The following is a 22,921-nucleotide window of genomic DNA, read 5'->3' as shown; positions in this document are numbered from 1 at the left end:
ACGCAGCACTAAGATCAAGTAAAACTAGTATTGAGATACAGCCTTGGTCAGAAGCTAAATATGTCATTTTCTTGCAAGAAAGAGCCCAGTTGGGCGGATACAACTTTTTCTAGTATTTTAGACATAAAAGGAAGATTTGAAATGGGTCTATAATTTGCTAGATTATGTGGGTCTAATTGTGGTTTCTTAATGAGAGGTTTTATAACTGCCAGTTTAAATGTTCTTGGAATATGACCTAAAGATAAAGATGATTTTATATATATATAATATTGAGGAGAGGCTCTTCCACTATAGGTAACACTTCTTTCAGTAGTTTAGTTGGTATAGGATCTAATAAACGTTGTTGTTTTAGATGAAGTGATACGTTTATTTAACTCTTTTTGTTCTATAGTTGTAAAGCACTATAATTGTTCTTGCGGGGTGATAATTAAGGCTGAATTATAAGGCGCGATTGAAGATTGAATGTTTACAATTTTGGTTCTGATGTTTTCTATTTTCTCAGTGAAGAAGTTCATGAAATCATTACTACTAAACTGTGACAGAATATTTTGTTCAGGTGACATCTGTTTATTTGTTAGTCTACCCACAGTGTTAAATAAGAACCTAGGATTGTTTTGGTTGTTTTCTATTAGTTTGCGGAGGTGCTCAGCCCTGGCCGCTTTTAGGGCCTTTTTATAACGTGACATACTGTCTTTCCATGCGATTCTAAAGACCTTTAAATTAGTTTGTTTCCATTTATGCTCTAAATTACGGGTTTTTCTCTTTAGAACATGCATAGTATTGTTGTACCATGGTGCTTTACTTTTCTCTCTGACCTTTTTTAATCTAATGGGTGCGACAATATCCAATTTTCCAGAGAGAATGGTGCTCATAGTGCTAGTTAATTCCTCTAGTTCATCTGTTTGTTTGGGTTCACTGAGCAGCTGAGACAGATCAGATAAGCAATTTGAAAAATTATCTATGGTGGATGGAAGGATTGTTCTGCCTGATCGATAACGCGGCGCAGCATGATATATTACAGGAGTACGTAATATGCAAGTTACCATGTAATGGTCAGTGACATCATCACTTTGTGGAATGATATCTATATCGGTTGGATCGGTTCCATGTGATATAATTAAATCGCGTATATGATTAAAACGATGAGTTGGTCCGGTAACGTTTTACTTGACCCAAAGGAGTTTAATAAATCTGTAAACGCAGCCCCTAACGCATCATTTGGATTATCTACGTGTATGTTAAAATCTCCAACAATTAATGCTTTATCGACATTGACTAATAGGTCTGAGAGAAAATCTGCAAACTCTTTTAGGAAATCAGCGTAAGGCCCAGGCGGTCTATATACGGTAGCCAAGGCTAGAGATAATAGGGATGTTTTTCTTACATCTGAGAGCGTAACATTTAGTACAAGTACTTCAAACGAAATAAACTTATAACCCGTTTTCTGAGTAACATTGAGAATATCTCTATAGATTGTTGCAACACCGCCGCCACGACCAATTAGACGGGGCTCATGTTTATAGGAGTATCCTGATGGAGTAGACTCATTTAGACCGAAATAATCATTTGATTTAAGCCAGGTTTCAGTAAGGCAAAGTACATCGAAGCTATTATCTGTGACTGTTTCATTTACAGTAACTGCCTTAGGTGTGAGTGATCTAATGCTTAGAAGGATTAAGTGTCCATAAAGTTGTAGGAAAACTCCATGATCGTAAATCCAGATTTGGTATCTTTAGATTTGGAGCTATCAATGAGATGCAATACTCCCACACTTCCTGTAAAATGGCCCTCTGCCCTCGCTCCCTTACTCACTCCCTGCTTCGCCCTCTTCACAGGTGTGTGTCGTAACCTGAAGTCTATTGTAGTCCAGATCGGTATAGAAGATTACTTTGAAGACCCCAACAGCCCTGAGGCCAGAAAACTCTTTGATGAAATGGTGAACAAGCTGCAGGTATGGAATCATCTCCATAAATAAGTCTTTGAGACATCTGAGTCCATCAAAAATTTGACCCATCCATCTGCCAGACTAAAATTACCAGCAAAAGCTGTTCAGTAGTAATTCAGTCTTAGGCCATGGGGTTTCCTGTGTCTGAGACAGCGTTTAAGATGAGTAAGTGAAAGCAGAAGAACCTCTCACAGCTTCCATGTTGAAGAACCATGAGTCAAATGCAAGTGATTCATCTCATCCATTTGCCTGCTTTGAGGATGCAGGAAGCTGCCTCTTCTCTGTTCTGACTCTAGATAAGCTGGGAGAGGAAGTGGAAGTGGAGTTACACCCACCCACAATAAAACTCTTTAAGTTACTTGCAGGATATCTTACACAAGCTGTGCCGAAATGGGCTGCTGTAGATGACAGAGGGCATTGCTCATCGTATATCATTTTCATAAGAGGCTCAAAAATATTTTGCACGGTACTTGTTCAGATTCTGCCCACGGTTTATTTCTACCTCAGTGTGGAAGCATATTTATAGTGTCCATAAATGTTCAGATCTATATCATCTCAGTGATTTGGCTCCTCCATGTGGTTTGTTCATTTAAGAAAATTAAAAATTAAAAGCAAAGTACCTTTTAAAAACATCAGATGATCAGTTGAACCCATCAAAATACAAGCTCAGATTATGATCATCCAGAGATATTTAAAAATAGCAAATTATGTCACTTTAATGCTTCGTTGCAATGCATGTTACCTCTTTTTATCCAAAGATACTTACAATAACACTGAACAATGTGAAAGTAACTTGTAATTTTATGTTTCAACCACAGCTGGCTATAGAGAAGCCAACGTTCCATAGTGCATTGTTAAATTTAGAAACAAAGCAAGCAGTTTATTGCAAACGTCAACAAAATTAAAATAGGATAGTGCATTTACAAGCCGCTTTCGTCATCCATTTTCGAATGTCTTAAAGGTCACCTATTATGCCCCTTTTTAGAAGATGTAATATTGGTCTTGGGTGTCCACAGAATGCATTTGTGAAGTTTCAGCACAAAATACGCCACAGTTAATTTATTATAACCATTTGAAAATGTCATTTTTGGGGCCTGTTTTAAAAAGAGCTGTTTTGGTGTCTACCACTTTAAATGTAAATGAGCTGCATATCCCCGCCCTGCTGCTGGACCTAGATGATGAAGAGAGTCCGGCACAGAATAAACACGAAAGAGAATGGACTAAACGTCTCGGAATGGTTATTTGATACATTTCTGTACTTACAAAGTTTTAATCGCGTCCCTTTTGCCATTATGGATGTGCAACACACACACACACACACACACACGACCTGTGATAACGTTCGCGCAATTTTTTGAAACTACACACACACACACACTACTGTGAAGTACAAACGAATTTTTTTATTTATTTCTTAAGGGGAGGGAGATAGACGTTTATATAGCCTACTGTCTATGGAGATAGAGCAGACCTTAATTTATTTACATTTGTAAATGCTGCAAAAAAATGCCTACGTGACATAAAACTGTCTGACGTTGTTTGTTGAGACATCCTATGACGAGTTGACGACGACAATAAATAGCTTTAGACGCATTTGTTGTTGAACTTGCTGACATCGATTGAAATGACTATTTGCTCAAAAATCATAAAATACACTTACTTTTTCTGGAGGTGACGTTGGATCGCGAACTGTAGGCAACGATCCACACTCTAGGATTAACTTTGACCCTCGTTCACTAAACAGTCAGTCAGAAAATGAATCTCGTATTTAGGAAGTTTAAGTGGTGCCTTTTCTTCATAAATAAAATCCATCCGCTGCGTTTTCAGTGGCTCTGATGTCAGTGAAGACTAGTATGTCCATTCTTACATCCCACAACACACTTCTTAGGAGACATTACCGGCTGTTGCTGAGGATGCAGATCACCGAGGGCGGGGTCTATGCCAAAACCAGATGTCAATCAAATCACGTCGGTGGGGCTTAGCTCATTTCTACGTCACAATGAGGGAAATCTAGAACAGGGTGTTCTGAGACAGTGCTTATGATTTATTGAGATAGTAAAAAAACTACTGGGTGGATTTTTATCATTCTAGGGTGGTTTTGCTCACACACTGCCAACACACATTTATGTTCAAACACCATGTAAAAGTGAATTTTGCATAATAGGTGCCCTTTAAATTCCAGTTCAGTTTGATTTGTATTGATGTTGCAGGAGAATGTGGAATTGCAATTTGAATTTAAATTTAACAATGCACTATGGAACTTCCTCTCTATCGCCAGCTGTGGTTGAAACATCAAATTGCAAGTTACTTTCGCATTGTTCAGTGTTATTTTGGTGTTGTTTATATACTATTATAGTATTTAATAATATTTTGAATTAGCTTTTATCTTTATATTTTCTTACAAATTTTTCAGGTTATTTCAATTACTGAAATCAATTTTTAGTAGCTTTAGTTTTATTAACAATAACAACACTGCCATTGTTGTTGTTTTTTATGTTAGGTGACATCCTGAAATGTCCCGCAAAATCAAACCGACTATTACTCTTTGTAATTTTGTTAATTTTTACCATCTTCTGTAGTGCTTTTTTAAATTATAATGATATGCTATTCATGATGTAATGACACTTTGGGAACACCCCCAGTGTGACCGGTGTCTGAAGCACGTGTGCGAACACACCAATTTAATTGGCCACAGTAGAGGGTGACGTCACTTGGTGCACTGGTATGTGCTATAAAAGGAACGCCCATACAATACGTCATCAGCTTTTGCTGTCTTCAGTAAGACCGTTTGTCTGTTGTGCTTGAATACCAAGCATGTACTACGAGTTGCTGCATCCCCCTGCCATACTCCAGGCATACCTACTGCGTCTTACTTCAGACAACCTGAAGCTGATGACGTATTTTATGGGCGCTCATCCTCTACCATGGCCAATTTAAATTGGCATGTTTGCACACATACTTCAGGCACTGGTCACTAGGGGTGGGGGAAAAAATCGATTTTTAGATGAATCGCGATTCGGGACGTGGACGATTCTGAATCGATTCACAAATGTCAAAAATCGATTTTCTAAAAAAAAAAAAAATCTAATAACGTAACATTGACGGAACGCAAAAGGCGGAACTCTGAAGCGGACGTGCACGTGCGCGGACAGTCTGTGGCGTGCACATAACAGAGACGCGCACATAACGGACGCATGATGGCTGAGCGCCAAATCGTGCAATGCCAGTCACAAAAAGTTACATTTTGACTGTAAGTTACTCTCTGCAGATGTTCATTCACTTTCATTGTATAAGCTGTTTTTGATTGTGGTATACAGCAAACATTTCAAGTCATAACTCTTTATTATTTAGTTGTGTATAAGTCAAGAGCGACTTTGTATGTTACTAATTATTCAGAATATGCATAAGTCCACAAGCATTATACGTTATGATAGCTTCTGGTACATAATTCTATATTTTTGAACGAAAACTGTTTGTGAATTTGCTAAAGCAAAATGTTTTTTTTTTGTCTGAAGGATTATATTGCTCATTGGAAATAACAAGAGGATGTTGGTTAGAAGTCTATTATTAAATGCTAGAGATTCAGAATATGCTGAAGTTTGTATTAATTTACTACAAGTATGCTGCTAGTACAAGCACACATTTATTTTCCTGTTGGTTCTCAGCAATGTTGGGACATATGCTGGCAAATGTAACCTTACAGTTGACTTGCCAAATCACTTCCATTTGTTTTATTAATAAAATTAATATAGGAAGTATTGGAAGTAAGTTCGTTATGGGTCATCATAAATACTTTGCTTTAAAAGTAACAAGTAAAAACATTTTTTCAATGTTTTTGATAAAAGACACTTCCCTGAGAATTGAACTTAATAAATGTGAAAAAGACACTTTAATGTCTGTCATTATGTTTGTCATTCTGTATAGCAAAGCAGATGAGAGTAGATCATGATCAGAAACCTGATTAGAAATCATTATGAATAAAATCGAATTGTTTTGAATCGAAAATCTTTTTGAATCGAAAATCGATTTTGAATCGAATCGTGGCCTCAAGAATCGGAATCGAATCGAATCGTGAGATGGTAAAAGATTCCCACCCCTACTGGTCACGCTGGGGGCGTTCCCAAGGTGTCATGACCCAGCATCTCATTCCCTCTCAAGGAACCAGGGTTACGTTCATAGCCCGAGACGTTTTCAACAAATTACAATTTTACGATATTAATATTTCCAGAAATATAACACCTGTTCATTCATATCCTTTCTGCCTTCTTCTCTCAGGCACTCAAGAAAAGACCTGGTTTCTCCAAAATCCTCCATGTGAAAGCAGATGGCTTATGCTAACTCTGCTGTGTCGAGGCCAGAGCCACATGAAGGTTCACCAAATATTTCAACCTGATCGAGTCATTCTCTCCTTGATGAAACGAGGAAGAATCAAACACTTCCGCTTCAGTTTGAACTCTAAACACCAGTCTACCACACCAAGACGGGCGCCATCTGTTAGCTTTGACACGACGCAACTAAATAGTGGAAATTATAAAGATAATACGTAACAAACTCTACGAGAAGGCATGATTACTTGCCTTGGTTCCCGTTCCAACAGTCAGACCCAATTCAAAACCAGTTACGATTACAGACTAAGGATAATTTCTCCTACTTGCCAAACGCACTAAACTTTAATAAGATCTCAGAGAATGACGTCTCTCTTCAGAGCACAGAGCTGCAGGAGGGAACAGTCTCGTATTCCAGATTGACCTGAAACATACAATCAATGTGAAATCCTAACAGCACAAATTTAAAATGCACATGGGTAAGTTATTAATGGGGGAGTGTGTGTTTGTGTGATCAGCTCGATTGCTTCCCCCGACGTTCAGCAAAGAATCGCATTAGTTCATTAGTCATCTGGATGCTTCGGCCAGCCATATTACTTGGACAGCTTCAACATAACATGATCACCAGCTTCAAACATGGCTTACTTAGACCCTTCTTTAGGGGATGCTGTGTCTCCATAGAAACTACTATTACTTGCAGCTATCTTGTGTCCATAAGTACGAGTTCAGACCGAACGAAGAAGCCAATAAACGCAAGCTCCGCTGCCTCATTCGTGTCAGACCCTCCAGTCCTTTAGCCGTATTTCCATGACCAGGGTCTCTCTGGTAAGAGATTATTTCTCATCATTGGATCTTTTGTTCCGGACTGATTTCCAATGCCTTCTCCATAATGTGCCATCCATAGCTTCGACATTTTGTTTTCGAGGTTGAATTTTGATCATTCCCAATGTGCCATTAGTGAATCAGTGGAGCCTAAAAGGTATTAAGTCATACCCAAAATGGTGTGCACTTATCTAAAGGGAATCGAAGAGCAAATTCATGTAGTGAGGGATAGAGACATGCTCATGGTGCTGTCGCCCCAATCTACGCCTACTGTTTCACCTCAGATGTCAACGTCTCCATCTCTTACCGTTCAAACTTCTGATGAAATTCTATGGAACTCAGGCTGGTGGGGCTGAATAGATCACTTCCCCATCTGCTCTTTTGATTTCAGATGGTACTGTCCATGTTCTAAAGGTGGACACCACTGAATGGAGAATTTGGTTTCTGAGTTCTGAATGTACACACTGCACAATTGTATAGAAGGGGTGAAAACAAATATATACCGGTGTCACTTTTGGTTCTTCAAAGAATCTTTAAGAACTGCACTTCGGAAGTGTGTGGGTTAGGTTTTGGTTCCTTAGACCTTTAAAATGTAAAAGTATGTCAACAATAGCCATATTAGGCTGGTGCAGTCAGACTAGAAAATGTTAAATAATTCTGCATAACTGAGATTGAATTCAATATTCATAGCCGTGTTTTGTCAAGGTAATTTTATTTTATTTTTTTAATGGTTAATCATTTTTATTTATTTATTTTTTCAAAGAGAAAAGGTTTATTTCCGGTTATGTTTTTGGTGCACTTTTGAGTAGATCGCATGACATGTCAGGTTTTGCTTTCTGTTGGAATATTACTCCATGGTTAGGAAAGTCTGGAAATGAATGTTAGAGCACTTAAATGGTTTTAGCTAGAAGTCAATCATACAAAGAAACTAGAATATGCCATTCTCATCAAGTTTCTTTAAAAAACAAAACAAAAAAAACATGCTGATGCAATAATACTGATGCAAGTAATGGTCTCGACCGCTCTCGGTGCTGTACCACTTACCCATCAGGCATTTCTGCTCCCCTTGGCCAGCCTCCGAGCTGAAATCACATGGTCTAAACGGTCTACTCTAAGTGCTTTAGTCAAGGCGAGCACTTCTACGGTGCAACGTTCTACTTCCTGTCTTAAAACACATTACAGGGCTTGAATTAGCATGAGAGGAGTATTTACATGAACTGCCTGAGGTTACTTCAGGATGGCTGTTCAAAAAGAGGCAATGGAAACTGCAAGACCATCTTCAAGAAAGAAGTTGCAGAGGTGGAATAGGACAACTTACCCACAACCCCACACAATGACTTTTCGAGTGTGCTGGCACTCTTGTCTTCTAAAGACTTAACAAAAAAAAATGTGTGTATATGTTGTTTCTATAGGAAAGGAATTACAAAACGGTGTAAATATTTGAAATATAACCAAGAAAGAGATAACCTGAAGCGTTTAACGGGTTTCCGCCTGCAAATGGTTTCCCGTGGTGACTTCCAGAGTTCAAAGGTATCGAATTTGCAGTATACTGTGTATGATAGATGCTTTATATTGAATGTGTATCAGAGTCCTATAGAGATGGAAATATAATTTAAACACAGAGTACAGTTTATTTCAACTATTTATTTCTATAAAAAGAGATGTCTATGATGATGGCATGTTTGTGCTAAAGCATTATATATCATGTTGCCTTTTCAACTGTTCTGCTGTAGATGTTATTAGATTATTAGATCCGAGTGCTCTGGATTACTGCTTGCTGCCTTTCATTTTTAGACTGAGCAACCGTTGCACCATTATTATGATAAAAAAGTAACCGCTAATGTTTAGTATTAAGCCGTTGATGTTCTATTTTGTTTAACGTCGAGCCTTTTTAAAGAATCTGACATATGTGATGCACTTTTTTTATCAGAGCACTTCCATTGCTCTGTGTTGTTTGGTTTCGTATTAATCATGTGCAATTCCTCTTTTCCTAAGCTTTGCACTGGAAGACTATCAGCTTTCCATTCATCATGTGATCGGTCGGTTCAATAGTTTTAGTGACTTTTTATGAAACCCTTGCAGTGGTCTTATTTAATGCATAGCATTAACCTGCAATATACAGTAAAAAATAAATAGTATTATTAATATATATATATATAAATATAATTGCTTGGTCATGTAAAAACATTCAATCATGTTTTTATTTCTAATTGATTTGCTTTGTGATGACGTGCCGGGTTAATAGTGTGAGCACTTTGAATTTGAAATTTTATTTGATTCAAATATTCTAAACCATGTGACCAACCCAAAACTGGAACAGATTTAGAAAATGATTGTTACTTGGATGGAAGAAAATGGGATCGATCGCAAAATAAAGCAGTCAGAAAGATTAATATAACTTTTATGTAAGCATATCCATTGTTTTTGTACCCCTGAACAGAACTACAGTACTTGAAAGAATCAGTTATAGTGGTGTTAGCTATTGTTAGGTTCCAGATGTTGTGACAATTCATGTGTAGCTGTAATTGTAACCAATAACCATCAAATCAATGACCTATTAAAAGTTTGCCAAAAAAGGATGAATCTACAAACAGATAATTTATTAATAGAGGAGTATTATCAGCATTTTCGTTCCATTACGTTTTGCGGAATCGTCTGCAGTAAAATAACGACATGGTGTAAGATAAAAATGGCATTCAATCTAAATAGCCATATTCAAACTCCACAGCCCTGGAATGAATATATAACAATTTATATACATCTTAATCACTATTTTATTTTATTTCTGCTTCTCTATCTATTAATGTGGCATTCATTCCTTGATTTGGTGATACTGATATATGGCTTCTTCGATGTTCAGCTTTGTGCCGTCTTGTTCTTTAGTCATTGTCATTACCTCTTAGGCTCTCGTTTGAATGATTGTATTTTATGCCCATCTGTCTGAACTGCTTTCATGCATTACCTCAAACATCTTCTGGCAACATTAATTGAATTGTGTTGCTTTTTTTATACCAACAGATTGCATTGATGTTATTTAATGAATACCCTGCACATTCTCTGCTGTTGCACAAAAAGGCAATTCATCACCCAAAGTTGAATATTTATTGGAAAATGGTCATGTTTAAACTCTTTTCTTGCCTGTGGGAACAACTGACTGCAGACCTTTTTTTTTTTTTTTTTTTTTTTTTTTTTGTATTGTTGTGGCCTGCTTAATAACATTATTGTATTTTCGACCGGTTATCCCAGTTTGCGAAAAGCTGATTATAAGAGTGTGATGGAATTGTTTACATTCCAAATTTCATGCCATTTTGTTCCAGGCATATTATATAAGTTATAATAAAAACCTGATACATATACTCATATTGTGTGAAGAGGTCTTTGTATTACTAACCACTGCTTACTAGAAACACCCCACATGACTTGCTGTTTTGAAGATGATCTGACCCCGTCAAAGTCCCTCAGATCTTTTTGCTTGCCCAGTTTTTTGCTTCTATCACATGGAACTCAAGAACTGTTCACTTGATGCCTAATATAACCCACCCTTTGACAGGGGCTATTGTAACGATATAATCAATGTTATTCACTTCTCCTGTCAGTTTAATGTTGTGTATATATGCATTGTGGGAACAAGAACCTGATCTGCGATTCAGCGCGAAAAGATTGAGATTACACATGCAGATTATTGCGGCCAAAGTTTCTTTTTAAAGACGGATTTCGTTTGTGTGGAAGACATTCAGACACTTCTGTGGTAAAAAACAAAAATTATATTTTGCTAAATGTCAAATAAGCTGTTTACGTAACGTTATTTTGTTGTCATCTTGTTTGTTAGGCAAATGAATGTCGGAGCCGTCGTGTTTATTATTCTATTGTATACAACAAACTCACTCAGGGTTCCTCCACAGTGCCTAACATAGTTCCCCAGATCTGCCCCAGACAGCGACATAGTGTCAGCCCAGATCCGGTCCACATCTGGTGCGTGTGGAATCTAAATGTTCCAGATGCGGGCCGGATCTGGCCCAACATTATGTTACTGTCTGGGGTGCTCCAAGGCTTGGAACTTTAGGGTCCCCATTTACCAGAAATAACAGGCCAACCTCTAATGGAAGGGATGACCAGGCTAGAAGATCATTTTTATGATTGTTAGATGGAGGTGCTTTCCCTAATAAGGGTTTAGTCCAGTCTTGGACAAATTGTTTACGTGTTGTAAATGTGAAAATAACGATACCTCAAAGCAATCCTCCGAGCGTGTCCCTGGCCTTCTTAGACGGCGCCGAATCCTCCCTGGCCAAGTATTCTGCTGAACTGATACCGACTCAAGAGTTGCAGATGGCTGGACTTCAGGGCCACTTGAATGAGGCTCCTGAAGATAATGTCCCACTACATTTTGATCTAATAAAGGAAATATTAACCAAAAACATGATTCAATCAAGTAATAATTAAATACTACATACATTATGATGTTCCCTTTCGAGAGGTTGAGACGAAGCAAAGATTATCGCGCGGGATAGTTAATGCTATTGCTCTGGCTTATGAGTCTAAGGGCCTTCATTGCCCCTTAGGCGTCAAGCTCATTCCACGAGAGGTATGGCCTCGTCTTGGGCTTGGTCAAGTGGAATACCCATTGAAGATATCTGTGCGGCAACCGGCTGGGCCTCGCTGTCCACATTTATGAGGTTTTATAACCTGGAAGTTCCCGCTTTGCAAGCGAGGGTTCTTTCAATACACAATGTGTAAGCACAAACCCCCTGAGCCTTAGGGCCGAATACATATCAGGTCCTGGTTAACTTCGAACTACGGTTCTCATATATATATAAGATATATATATATATATATATACACACACATTATATATACAATAAAGGTTTGGCCCTCATTAGGCCCATTTCTTGTTTTTCCCTATACGAAGCCCGTCACGGACTGGCTTTTATTGGGTTCATACTTTACTCTTCTATAAGCCTCAGGCATCTTGCCTTGGGCTACTGTATGGAGCGAAGTTAAGCAAGCACAGTGTTTTGAAGGGGGTTCCCATAGAGTAAGCTAAGCCTTACACAATACGAGACCTCTCGAAAGGGAACGTCTCGGTTACTAACGAGTATTGCGTAACCCGCCGTGCTACTGTGCTTGATCAAGGGATCGCTTCAGTCGATTAAACCTGAGTTCCTTGGCAGAATGAGTGCTTATATAGCCATAAGCCATGCCCATTTTGGTGGGCTCTGACGCGCTAGGGCGCGAAGCGGACTGATTTGTTCGCGCATCTGAGCCGCCTCGCCATAGGTTCGTGCAGTTGCCGCAGCATAGCCAATGACTGCGCTAGTCACTCATCTGTGTCTGCTGTGCAGCTGCACTGCGTTTTAAAAAATTTGGCTTCAATATTCTCGAGAAAAGGAGTTTTCCCATAGCGTAAGCTAAGCCTTACGCAATACTCATTCCCTCATCTCAGGGAACCGAGGTTACGTCAGTAACCGAGACAATTCTTCAGTTAGGGGTATTTTTGATTAGGCTCAGGGTACACCACCAACAGGGTTAATTGAGCCTCCATTAATTGATGCTCATATTTTGCTGAAAGATTTTATAAAGTTTTTGATGTACAGAGCAAAAAAAAAAAAACAGTTACACATTATCTTCAGTGTGTCTCTCGTATATATATCATCCCAGAAGCCTGGTCCCGCAGACAGCAACATAGTGTCGGCCCACATCTGGTACGTATTTTGATATAATGTGTGAAGGTGTGGATTTTTTTTCTTATGGTAGTTAATGACCCCTAGTCTTCAATAATGGATGCACATATGTAGGTTCAAATATTTTTGATGAACAGAGCTCTAGTAAACACAACAGGTAACACATTATCATTGCTTTCTGGAAAGCATCCACGCACCATTGTGAATAGGAGAATTCCCAGTTACCAGAGTTGCAGATTTCCCATGTCCCATGCCCTCAGTTATGAACTCAGGCAGGCAGTAATCTTCTGTGCCTCATAGAAAAGCATTTTGTCTGAAGAGTTAGCTTGAAATACTACTGCATGTTTTCAATGTGTCCATTAGCATGCAAAAAAGTATTTGGTGTTATTTGATTCAAAACAATTGGGCTTCAATTTAGGACTCAATGTTGACATTTCCAAACCAGGTATGATGCGACAGGTTTAACAATGAATCTGTCTATACTTAAAAACTTTCAAAATTATATGTGAAGACAAGAATGCCTATGGAAGAGAAAATATTTAATAATATTTTTTAATAATAATAATTGCTGTCTGGGAGGCCTGTATCTACTGGAAGGGGTGTGGGATGACCAGGCTAGAAGAAAGATACTTTTTTTTATTATTGTTAGATGAAGGTGCTTTTAGTCCATATCCAAATTGTTTACATGTTTTAGGTTGAACATGTTTTATGTTTTAAGTTTAACAATGTGTAACATTTGCTACAGTAGGCTATATGAATCTTGGTGAACGTTAGTTAATAAAAAATATAACAGTTTATTGTTTGTTCATGTTAGCTCAGATCCATTTAATAATATTAACAGATATAACTTTTAATTTTAAGTAGGCCTATTAGTACATTTTGAAATGAGCATTAACTTATAATTAATTTGTTAGAAGTATTTTTCATTGTTAGTTTGTTATCTAAAGTAGTTAAGTAAGGGATAATGTAGAGCGAGGCGGTTGTTATAGCGAATATAACCCCGACAGGCTGATCAGGCTTGAAGGTAGGTAGCCATGTAGGTAGGTAGGTAGGTAGCCATGTAATAAGCATTATCCCGCTTATTACATGGCTACCTACCAAATAAATCAATAATTTGACACAAAATATTGATTTTAAAAAGGAGTTTATTGATTTAAAAACGATTGCATTACTTCCGCTAAAGAAGAATAGTCCGTTCCGGTCCGTCTCTACGGTTAGAATCCTGCGTCCATAACAACGCTCTGTTTTTCATGGCAACCGCTTGTTATACTTGGCAAGAGGTCTGTTATGTAAGGGTTAATGCTCGACGAGGTGTCCATTATCCGCTGCGCGTCGGACGGTTCACGCCTCGCCGTCGTCCATTAAAACCTGATAATGGACACCTCGAAGGGCATTAACCCACTTATACCATGGTTACTTACGAAATAAAGAAATATTTAATCAATTAATAATACTTTAATGTGTTTTAGAGTAAAAATCGTGAGGGTTTTTATTTATTAAGTCGAGCGCACTATTTAATATCTCCCGTATACAGGCGTTGCCAAGCAACGTGGCCACAGCGACCTGAACGCAGCAGTTGATCAGTGAGTTTGAGCCAGCGCAATCATTTAGAACTGTCATCAGGCAAATTGACGGGACGCCTTTCCTAGGTGTACATTATCACTTTTTAACGGACACCCTGCAGCCAATCAGAATCGAGTATTCACCCAGACCATGGTATAACAAGAAATAACAGAACGCATTCTACATTAGAATTCAACCAAGCCATGTAATAAGTAGGAATAATGTAGAGCTAGGCGCAGGGCCGGCTCTAGCCCTTTGGTTGCCCTAGGCAAGATTGAGTTTTTGCGCCGACTGTTACAGCGAATACAACCCCCGACAGGCTGATCAGGACCCCGACGCGAAGCGGAGAAAATAACACGATTACAGACAGAAATAACAGACCACATTTTACATTAGAATTCAACCAAGCCATGTAATAACTAGTGTTAACAGATGAAACCTTAAAGTGTTACCAATTTTATTTTTATTTATTTACTTTTGGCACCAATTTCCGGTTGTTATAAGTACAGACTTTGTAAATTCACTCTCAACAAGGGTAAAAAAAAAAAAGATTTTTCATTCAGTGTTAAAGTATAAATGTAAATAAAATGCAACAAGAGGTTAAATGCGACAAGAGGTTAAGTACTTTTGTCGACAATGAGCTGGTCCAAATATAATACATGTTCCACATTTTGTCGTGTTCTGAGCATCATTGTGTATTGTCCTGTTTTTATTTGTTATGCATGCGCATTCTTTTTTTAAATCTAGACAGCCACATGTGCAGTGTCCACCAGAGGCCAGTAGTGCACAGTTTAGGCAAACAGAAAATGTGGTCTGTAGACTTCAGTGTCATTTCGAATTGCTTTAGTAAATGATTCAGGGTTATTTGTTACACTATTTTTTTTTTACAGTCTATGGTTACACCTAGTGTAATATAGCTACATAACTGTTTACATATAAACTTTGTTTTATCACTCACATCAGGGTTGAGTTTAGTGCCTGTGGAAGTTTTTGTGTGTGATACAAATACAAGTTCTAAGGAGGAATTTCCACTTAGAAAAGAAACTGATAGCCTACTGCATGTAATTATTTGTGTACAGTACAGACAATCTCTTGTTCTGTCGGCTTATCTGAGGGAAGCTAGTGGGTCATTATGGCTGGAGTGCAGAATAAACATACCAAGTTATTGACCTTTTGGACAAAGAGTTTACAATTTAATAACTAGATAGGCCTACTTACATTTTCAGAATAAAATGTGAGGGGTGTGGAATAAGCCTAAAATCTAATTATTTTCTACCCCCCATCCCCCATTTGATCTAAGAGAATGATCATATAAGGTAGGCTACTGCACACTAAGCTTCAGCAGGTTGCATAAACCTCTAAGACAGTCTTACAACTTAGACATCAATTTATTTTCTTTAAGACTGTTTATATCTTTTTTAAATCAGTTACATAAAAATGTAGATTAGCCTAATTTAATACCAGAAACTAAGACTGACTGCCCCTGATTAACTGCAAGTGGGTCATACTTGAACTTAAGACACTGTCTTAACATAATGGCTATGTTTATGCAACCGGCCTCGGAACACAGAATAGGACCATGTTTCTTGCATATCCTCAAGTGATGTGTGCATGTGTGAACGTGTGCGTCCCAGAGGTATAGTGCTGAGTAGATTACTTACCTGAATTGTAGTCGGTTACTGATTACAAATTACAAGACAAAAATTGTAGTTAATAACGTAATCCATTACATTACACAATTAAGGTGCTTAATTGGACTACTTTTTGATTACTGTACTTTTAGATTAGGCCTTCTTTTTACCTACTGTAACTCATTTTGATTTGAATAGGATAATATTGTACATATTGATATAAAGATACAAAGAGAAATAAAATATATTCAATTCTTTATTATCAAAAACATTAATTGCATTAAATATTACACTGTGTCAGGGTTTCCCGGACTGGGAATCGTGATGAAACAGCATAAAATCTTTTATTTGCTTACCTGCATGTCTTGTGACCATTAACCGACCTCAGAGAACCGTGAACTTTTTATTATTATTGACTTAATTTTATATTTGACCTAACTTATTTAACTTAAAATCTCAGGAGTACTTTAAGTAAATATATTAAGTCAAAGAGGTTCAGCTTACAAAAAGGTTGTGGAATCCCTGCATTCCATGTAGATATGAAATGTGAATTTATACATTGTTTGAAAGACAAAAGCCTTCCAAAAACAGTAATGGCTCACTTAGTGATAATTCGTTTATAAGCAGTATATAGGCTGTATTAGAAAGGAAAATTGAAAAGAGAAAGTAGTAATAGGGAGAATCATGAATTATGAATAATTTACTGCCATTGTGAGAATAACATGTAATCATGTAATCAATACAAAAAGTAACTGTAATCTGATTACGATATCCTATTGGCTAGACTTCAGAATAAATTTACCAAGAAGTAAAATTGGTAAAAAGGTTGCACAGCTTACTCCACTATCCCCCAATCTACATTTATTGTAATGCTACAGTGCAGATCTTGAAGAAATTTGTTCTTCAAACTTAAAGACAACACATATTCTTTATTTCAAAAACTTGGCAACTTTATTTACAATTCAAGTCAGTCACATGCAACATATTTTAATGAATATAACACAAAATTAGCAAAAAAAAAAAAAAAGCATCTTTGCATTTGTTTTTTTAATTTTCTTCAAAATGTTGATTAAATATACAAAAATATAGTTTACAAATACTATACAGAAAATATTCTGCTGCAGAATTCTTACTTATACAAACATGTTTGTGAGATTCACAAACATTAGCAGTGTTAAAACAAGACTGTGTTTGGAAGGGGCGGGGCTTATATGTTTACATCTGTGAGGTCACAATGGTGAGGGGTGGGGTCATATTAGGTCATCTCAGAATGAAGCAAAAGAGTGGTGTGGGGAAGGAGGAAGTTTCATGGTGGTTCACAATGACTTTGGAACAATTGATAAATTGGCAGTTTAGTTTTGATAGTAATCATGTATCAAAAAATAAAATAAAAAAAATAATACAATGTCTGAATTACATTATGTGCCTTGACCACATTCAATGACATAACTGCTATTTTGCAACAGAAATACTGCCAATCTCTTTCCAACAATCTTTTTTTCACAATAAAATGTCATCTTCTAGTCAAACAAACACAAGTTGTAAAGTTGCAACTGAAATCCTAATTTTGACTTTTCAAAATACAATTGGTCAACCAAATATGGCACTCTCAGTAATGATCAGTAAAAAACAAACAAACATTAGTTTGAATATGCTGAGCAAAAATGTAACCCATCACTTAACATTCCCAATCTGCTTGAGGACTACCTCCTGAATAAACGTGCTAATTTGACTTTCTAGATATGTTTTCAGAGCGATTTTGGATTTTGAAATTGCTTTAAACAATGTCAACAAAGCCTTTCTTTGCCTAATCTGCATTATCACTGAATTAGAGCTGTTAGAACATACTATTGAACTGTTACGGGTTTTAAACCTTAGCACACAATAAATAAGACAATATTTTGCTCCATTTCAGTTCTGCCTCAATGGAGAGGCACCAATACCACCAAAATGGAAGAATATGAAAAGTGCAGCGACGCAACTCGATTTTTAGACACAATCAACTACTTTCACATTATCATGACACAGTTGAACCACAGCTCTCTATATGTATACATTCGTGATCAGAGTGACACTTTAAGACCTGCCGTGTTACAAACGCCAAAGAGATGAAGGAGAGATCCTAATTTAGGACTCACAATTTAACGCTGTTTGTCCATGATAAGGAATTACAAATCTAAAGGAAATCCTCAGTGTTTTACACTTAGTTAAGACAAAGTACCAGAGCAAACCAAAAGAAGTAAAAAAAAAAAAAAAAATGCCTTTTTTTTTTGTTATATTTTTTTCTTTTTAGATAATATGCACAAGAGATTCTTCACACACTCAGCAAATGCAGAAAAAAAAAAAGAAATAAATAAAATCTCATTAAATAAACAACTTAATTCACAGTCTGAATCTAGCCTTTCAAAAACACAAATACACACCGCAGAACATGTTGGGCACAATGGGCAGTTTGCTTGAAAATTAATTACAACATTCAATCCATGACTAGACAGCACTTTAAATAAAACCAATGCAGATTTAGTTTGGGTTTATATGGGTAACTATATTGGGTCATATGATTCTACCCGGCAACAAAATGTTTCTACATTTGGCATCATTTCTAGAGTTGTGGCCAGTCTGTATTATACATATTTTTCTAGACTGCCTTAACGTGGAGGGCACAGAGACCCAGCCTGAGCCTAGGAGGTTAGTAGGATGAAAAAGAAGAAGAAGAAAAAAGTACTATGGAGCAAGAAAGAGCCAGAACGCTCCATCCTGCCGACTGCATCGACCGTGCTACTCATTGATCTTAATGGCTAAGGATTCTGTGTTACAAAGTGTTGGACTGATTCACTGACATGCTGAAAGATGCTGGAATGATACTAAACTAGACTGTGTATATCAGCTGGGTCTGTACTGAGGACATTTTCCAATTTCAGTGACTTCTGGTCAGATCTAAGTTTGATTTCTGTAGCGTTCTAGTTGATTTTGCCTCACTCGAGCAGCATTACGTTTATTAATATTTGTTGGAGACAGATCTAGGGCTTGAAGCCAAGTATATTTTCAGGAAGCTATGTAGCACAATATGAGAGCCAGTATACACACACACACTCACACACACTTGCTGCTTTGCATAGAGCCACAGCTTTCATGGGAGATATGTGATAACTAAGAAAAAATAATCCATCCCAACAGTACCTGGGGCATAAAACCTGGGCGATTTATGCAATAATAATTCATGAAAGACAAAACAACACCTTTGGGACCTTTTGTTGAGTTTAAATTTGGTTTGGTTTTAATTTGCAACTATTTCCATTAACTCTATAACACATCTGCAGAACTCTGCAGCAGAAAAAAAAAAAGACTGAGGATGGGGAAACTGAAGCCTGAAACAGACTAATGCTTCAACAGTTTATATGAACAGAAACCTCCTGGGTTCATGGCAGCAGTTCCCAAAGTGTGGGCCGACATCATACATATTGCAGGGAGTCTGCAAGTTCCTTACAAAATTAAAGGTGTTATTTACTGTATATAATTGTCATGTTATTTAGACTGGGTGGGAAAATCTTAATTATTTAGAATAGGGTGTTCGCTTGGTTTGTTTGGTCCGGACCAACATTACCAACACTAAACTTTAGTCCCGGTCCGCTTAGCATTCACATTGGCATTTAAACACCGAACCTAAAGGCATAGCGATACATTCACAACCTAATTGGTAGGCTTTTATTGTGTATACTTCACGATGGAACTTACTGAACATCCAAAACAATGCTGTTTGCTGGGATAAATGCGCTCGTTGTATGTGCGTAGCCTGCATATGATTGTATTTTGATCAGCTGAGAACCCGTGAAGCGGTTATAAATGCTTGAAGGACAGCGTCAGGAATCCCTCCGTCACACTCATAAACGAATATCTGCTGCGAGGAGAAGCGGTTCTGATGCCTGTACCGAACTGGGATTGGCAACATCGCGACTATGACGCGTTTGTTTGGTGCGCACCAGGGTCCGGATAGCAGCAGTTCACACTTATTCAAATGAACCGCACTAACAGAGCAATCGCACCACGATTCATTTTAATCGAACCAAACATGCCAAGTGTGAACACACCTTAAGAGTGACAATAGTGTTTTTTTTCTTTTGCCCTTAGCCTTTTTGGTTACTTTAAAATTCTCATCAAATACAGCCTTGAACCCAAAGCTACAGACGTGTGTGTGTGGGTGTTTGTGTGCATTTAGCACAGTCCTCAGTTAAAAAAGCATGTAAAATATAAAGGCGTCCACTGAACACAGATTAAATACTGCTAGGTCACATCCTGACCTTAATAACACAAACTCTGCATTCACATTTGTTTTGGGCACCAGCTAAAGGTCGCAGCGAACCATATCTACCAATACAGCCATTCTACCGACCGTCACAACACAACAGACAAACAAACAAACATATACATATTGGAGAGCTGCTGTCCCTTTAATATACAGTATAAACATGACCCTCTCTAATGAAAATAATACCAATGGTTTGCTCTGTGGCTCTGTGTACATCAACTAAAAAAATGTTTAAATCATAAAATATAAAACAAGATCTTGCTACTACCACAAGCAACTAAGTTTGAGTTTAGTTTAAAGTGCTTGTTAAAAAAAACTGTTAAAAAAGTAGTTTTTTGTTTTTAATGTTATTTTTTTTTTAGTCCTTGTATTTTTTGCCTCTCACTGGTGTCCTCAAAAAAAGTGCTTTGGTGTGGAACGGTTACTTTAAACATGGCTTGGCCATGTAAACTTAATTCTTCTTCATTATCCCACAGGAAAAGAAACTAAACCCAAATAAGACGGATGGAGTAAATCATCTATTATTGTAATTTGGAAAAAAATTCGTTATAAAGCCACCAAGGCAGGAAAGGAACATATGCAGGTCACAGGTCACCGTGGCTCCGGGAACAAATCCTGCGGTCTGTCCTTGGATATGAGCGTGTACCTGTACAGGAGGGAGTGTGAAGGTAGTGGTGGTCATATTTTTAGGAGAAAGAGGAGGGGCTACACTAGGTTCTCCACCCCGGGCAGAGGCTGCGGTGTTGGGGGCACAGGCTCGGACATGCTCTGCTGCTGCGCCAGCTGTAAGACGGGCATGTTGCACAGCGGGCATACCTTCCTCACCTCCAGCCATTTGATAAGGCACCTGAGAGAGACACAGAGACAATGTGGAAGATGAAAGGCAAACTAGATAACATTATGCTTAAAATTTCCCAGATCACAGCAGAGTACGTGAAACTGCCCACTACAAACAGGCTCCACTAACCCAAACTAATACTGGTAGCAAGTCAAAAGTGATCTCATTTGATATCTCATGGCTGGTTGTGTTGGCGAAGCTGGGCGTCTCCTTGCAGGAAGCCCATGTGGAATGTGAGACTGAATCTCGGGTTAGTCTGAGTGAGATGTTGGCATTTCTCTGATGAATTATTCACTGTAAGCACAGTTCTATTTTAGGCCGTGTTGGTCCCATCAGGTACACGAACAGATCTATGATACAGAAGTCTACATTTAACCACTGACAGCCTGGATGTAGGGATTTTTAGGGATTTGACTGAGGTATAATATAAGAGTGTAATGGTGTAATAAATAAATAAACGGCATTATTTTTTCAGTAATGAGTAATCAAACGAATTACTGTTTCCCCTGTTACAACGCCATTACCGTTACTGACAGTAAAATGCGGCGTTACTATAATTGAGCTCACTGAAGCGGTTTCCATCCGAGTAGGCTCTCTCTCAGCCATAGGACCTGCAACGTTTTTTCTCTGGTGTGTGTGTGTGTGTTTATGAGGCCGGACTGGACAAAAGCGAAGTGAACGCCGACATTATACATTATATAGTTTGTTTGTAAATAAATTACACATTTCAGCATTAGAATAATCTCTGAAGCCTATTGGTATCATCTGCAACGTTTTAATTAGTTTACATGGTTATAAAAATAAATCTAAAATAACCTGCAGGGAACATTCTGAGAAGGTTCTGTTCAGGTTATAAAATAAAACCTAAAAATAAACTGCAGGGAACGTTCCCAGAAAACATCTTTGTTTGGCCGGTTGTGAACACATGCGGCAAACACGCCTAGAATTTGGCTTAAATAACCTCTGATGATGATGTTCTCTGTAGGTTATAAAAATAAAACCCCCAGATATTATATTTTATTATTATTATTATTTATTTATTTATTTATTTTGGCACATTGTTCAAGTACTGTAATGAGAGCACTTCTTGTTAAATTGTTTATTTTTGTGAGGAAGAAAAAAGGCTACCGTACGTCTACCAGTGAAGTTGTGTGACAGTTTTATCATTTTAATTTGCACTACAAAGAGTGCATTTTATTCATTTTTGGTACATTTCTTAAGAAGCATAATTTATGTTTAGACTTATTTGTTGGCCAGTTGTAGTCTGTGCAATACATATTAAAAAGTCCTAAACCATCTATTTATCCACTATAGTAATGATAATATTTACAATAATATATTGAATTTAATAGGTGTCTCTCATATTGTCCCACAGCAACATTAAAATAGTGTAGATTAGTGTACAATGTTTTATAATAACAATTTATTCTATTTAGTGTCCATTTCTTTCATTTAACATATTTAATATTGGGGGGATCCAAGTTATATGACACATTTGAACATTTGAACTCAATAGTTACTTTCCCTGTTAGTTACTTTTATAATGATGTAATTCAGTTACTAACTCAGTTACTATTTGTGAGAAGTAACTAGTAACTATAACTAATTACATTTTTAAAGTAACATGCCCAATACTGCTTATATATATATACTGAACCATGCTGATTGAGGAAAACCCTGCTGAAAATCAATGCATACATAGTACATACAAACTGTTCGTGTTCTGTCCTTTATTAATAGTTTAAATGCATTTAGTTTTATTTATACTTTTTTCTCCTCTACAGAATCGTGTGGTAAGAAAATATGAGATGAA

The 22,921-nt window shown here is 37.4% G+C and overlaps 2 protein-coding genes across 5 annotated transcripts in view; one reads left to right on the top strand and one right to left on the bottom strand.

Annotated features, from left to right (window-relative positions):
• fbxo41 (F-box protein 41) overlaps positions 1–10,248 on the top strand; it is a 57,863-nt gene extending 47,615 nt beyond the window's left edge. Inside the window, exons 12-13 of the mRNA XM_081361416.1 lie at positions 1,836–1,951; positions 6,221–10,248. Coding sequence (XP_081217542.1) covers positions 1,836–1,951; positions 6,221–6,283 — 179 coding nt within the window. The 3' untranslated portion in view covers positions 6,284–10,248. The remainder of the gene's footprint in view (positions 1–1,835; positions 1,952–6,220) is intronic.
• Positions 10,249–18,255: 8,007 nt separating this feature from the next.
• The window catches only part of rnf24 (ring finger protein 24), a 35,736-nt gene continuing 31,070 nt past the window's right edge, over positions 18,256–22,921 (bottom strand). For all 4 annotated transcript variants that reach the window (XM_081360357.1, XM_081360359.1, XM_081360356.1 and 1 more), the window contains one exon: positions 18,256–21,117. In XM_081360357.1, the coding sequence (XP_081216483.1) occupies positions 20,976–21,117 (142 nt within the window). In that variant the 3' untranslated portion in view covers positions 18,256–20,975. The remainder of the gene's footprint in view (positions 21,118–22,921) is intronic.

The sequence above is a fragment of the Scardinius erythrophthalmus genome (genome assembly GCF_964197995.2).
Source record: "Scardinius erythrophthalmus genome assembly, chromosome: 3".
Taxonomy (NCBI): Eukaryota; Metazoa; Chordata; class Actinopteri; order Cypriniformes; family Leuciscidae; genus Scardinius; species Scardinius erythrophthalmus.
The sequence above is the reverse complement of the archived record's forward strand: the minus strand, read 5'-3'. Positions and strand labels throughout refer to the sequence as shown.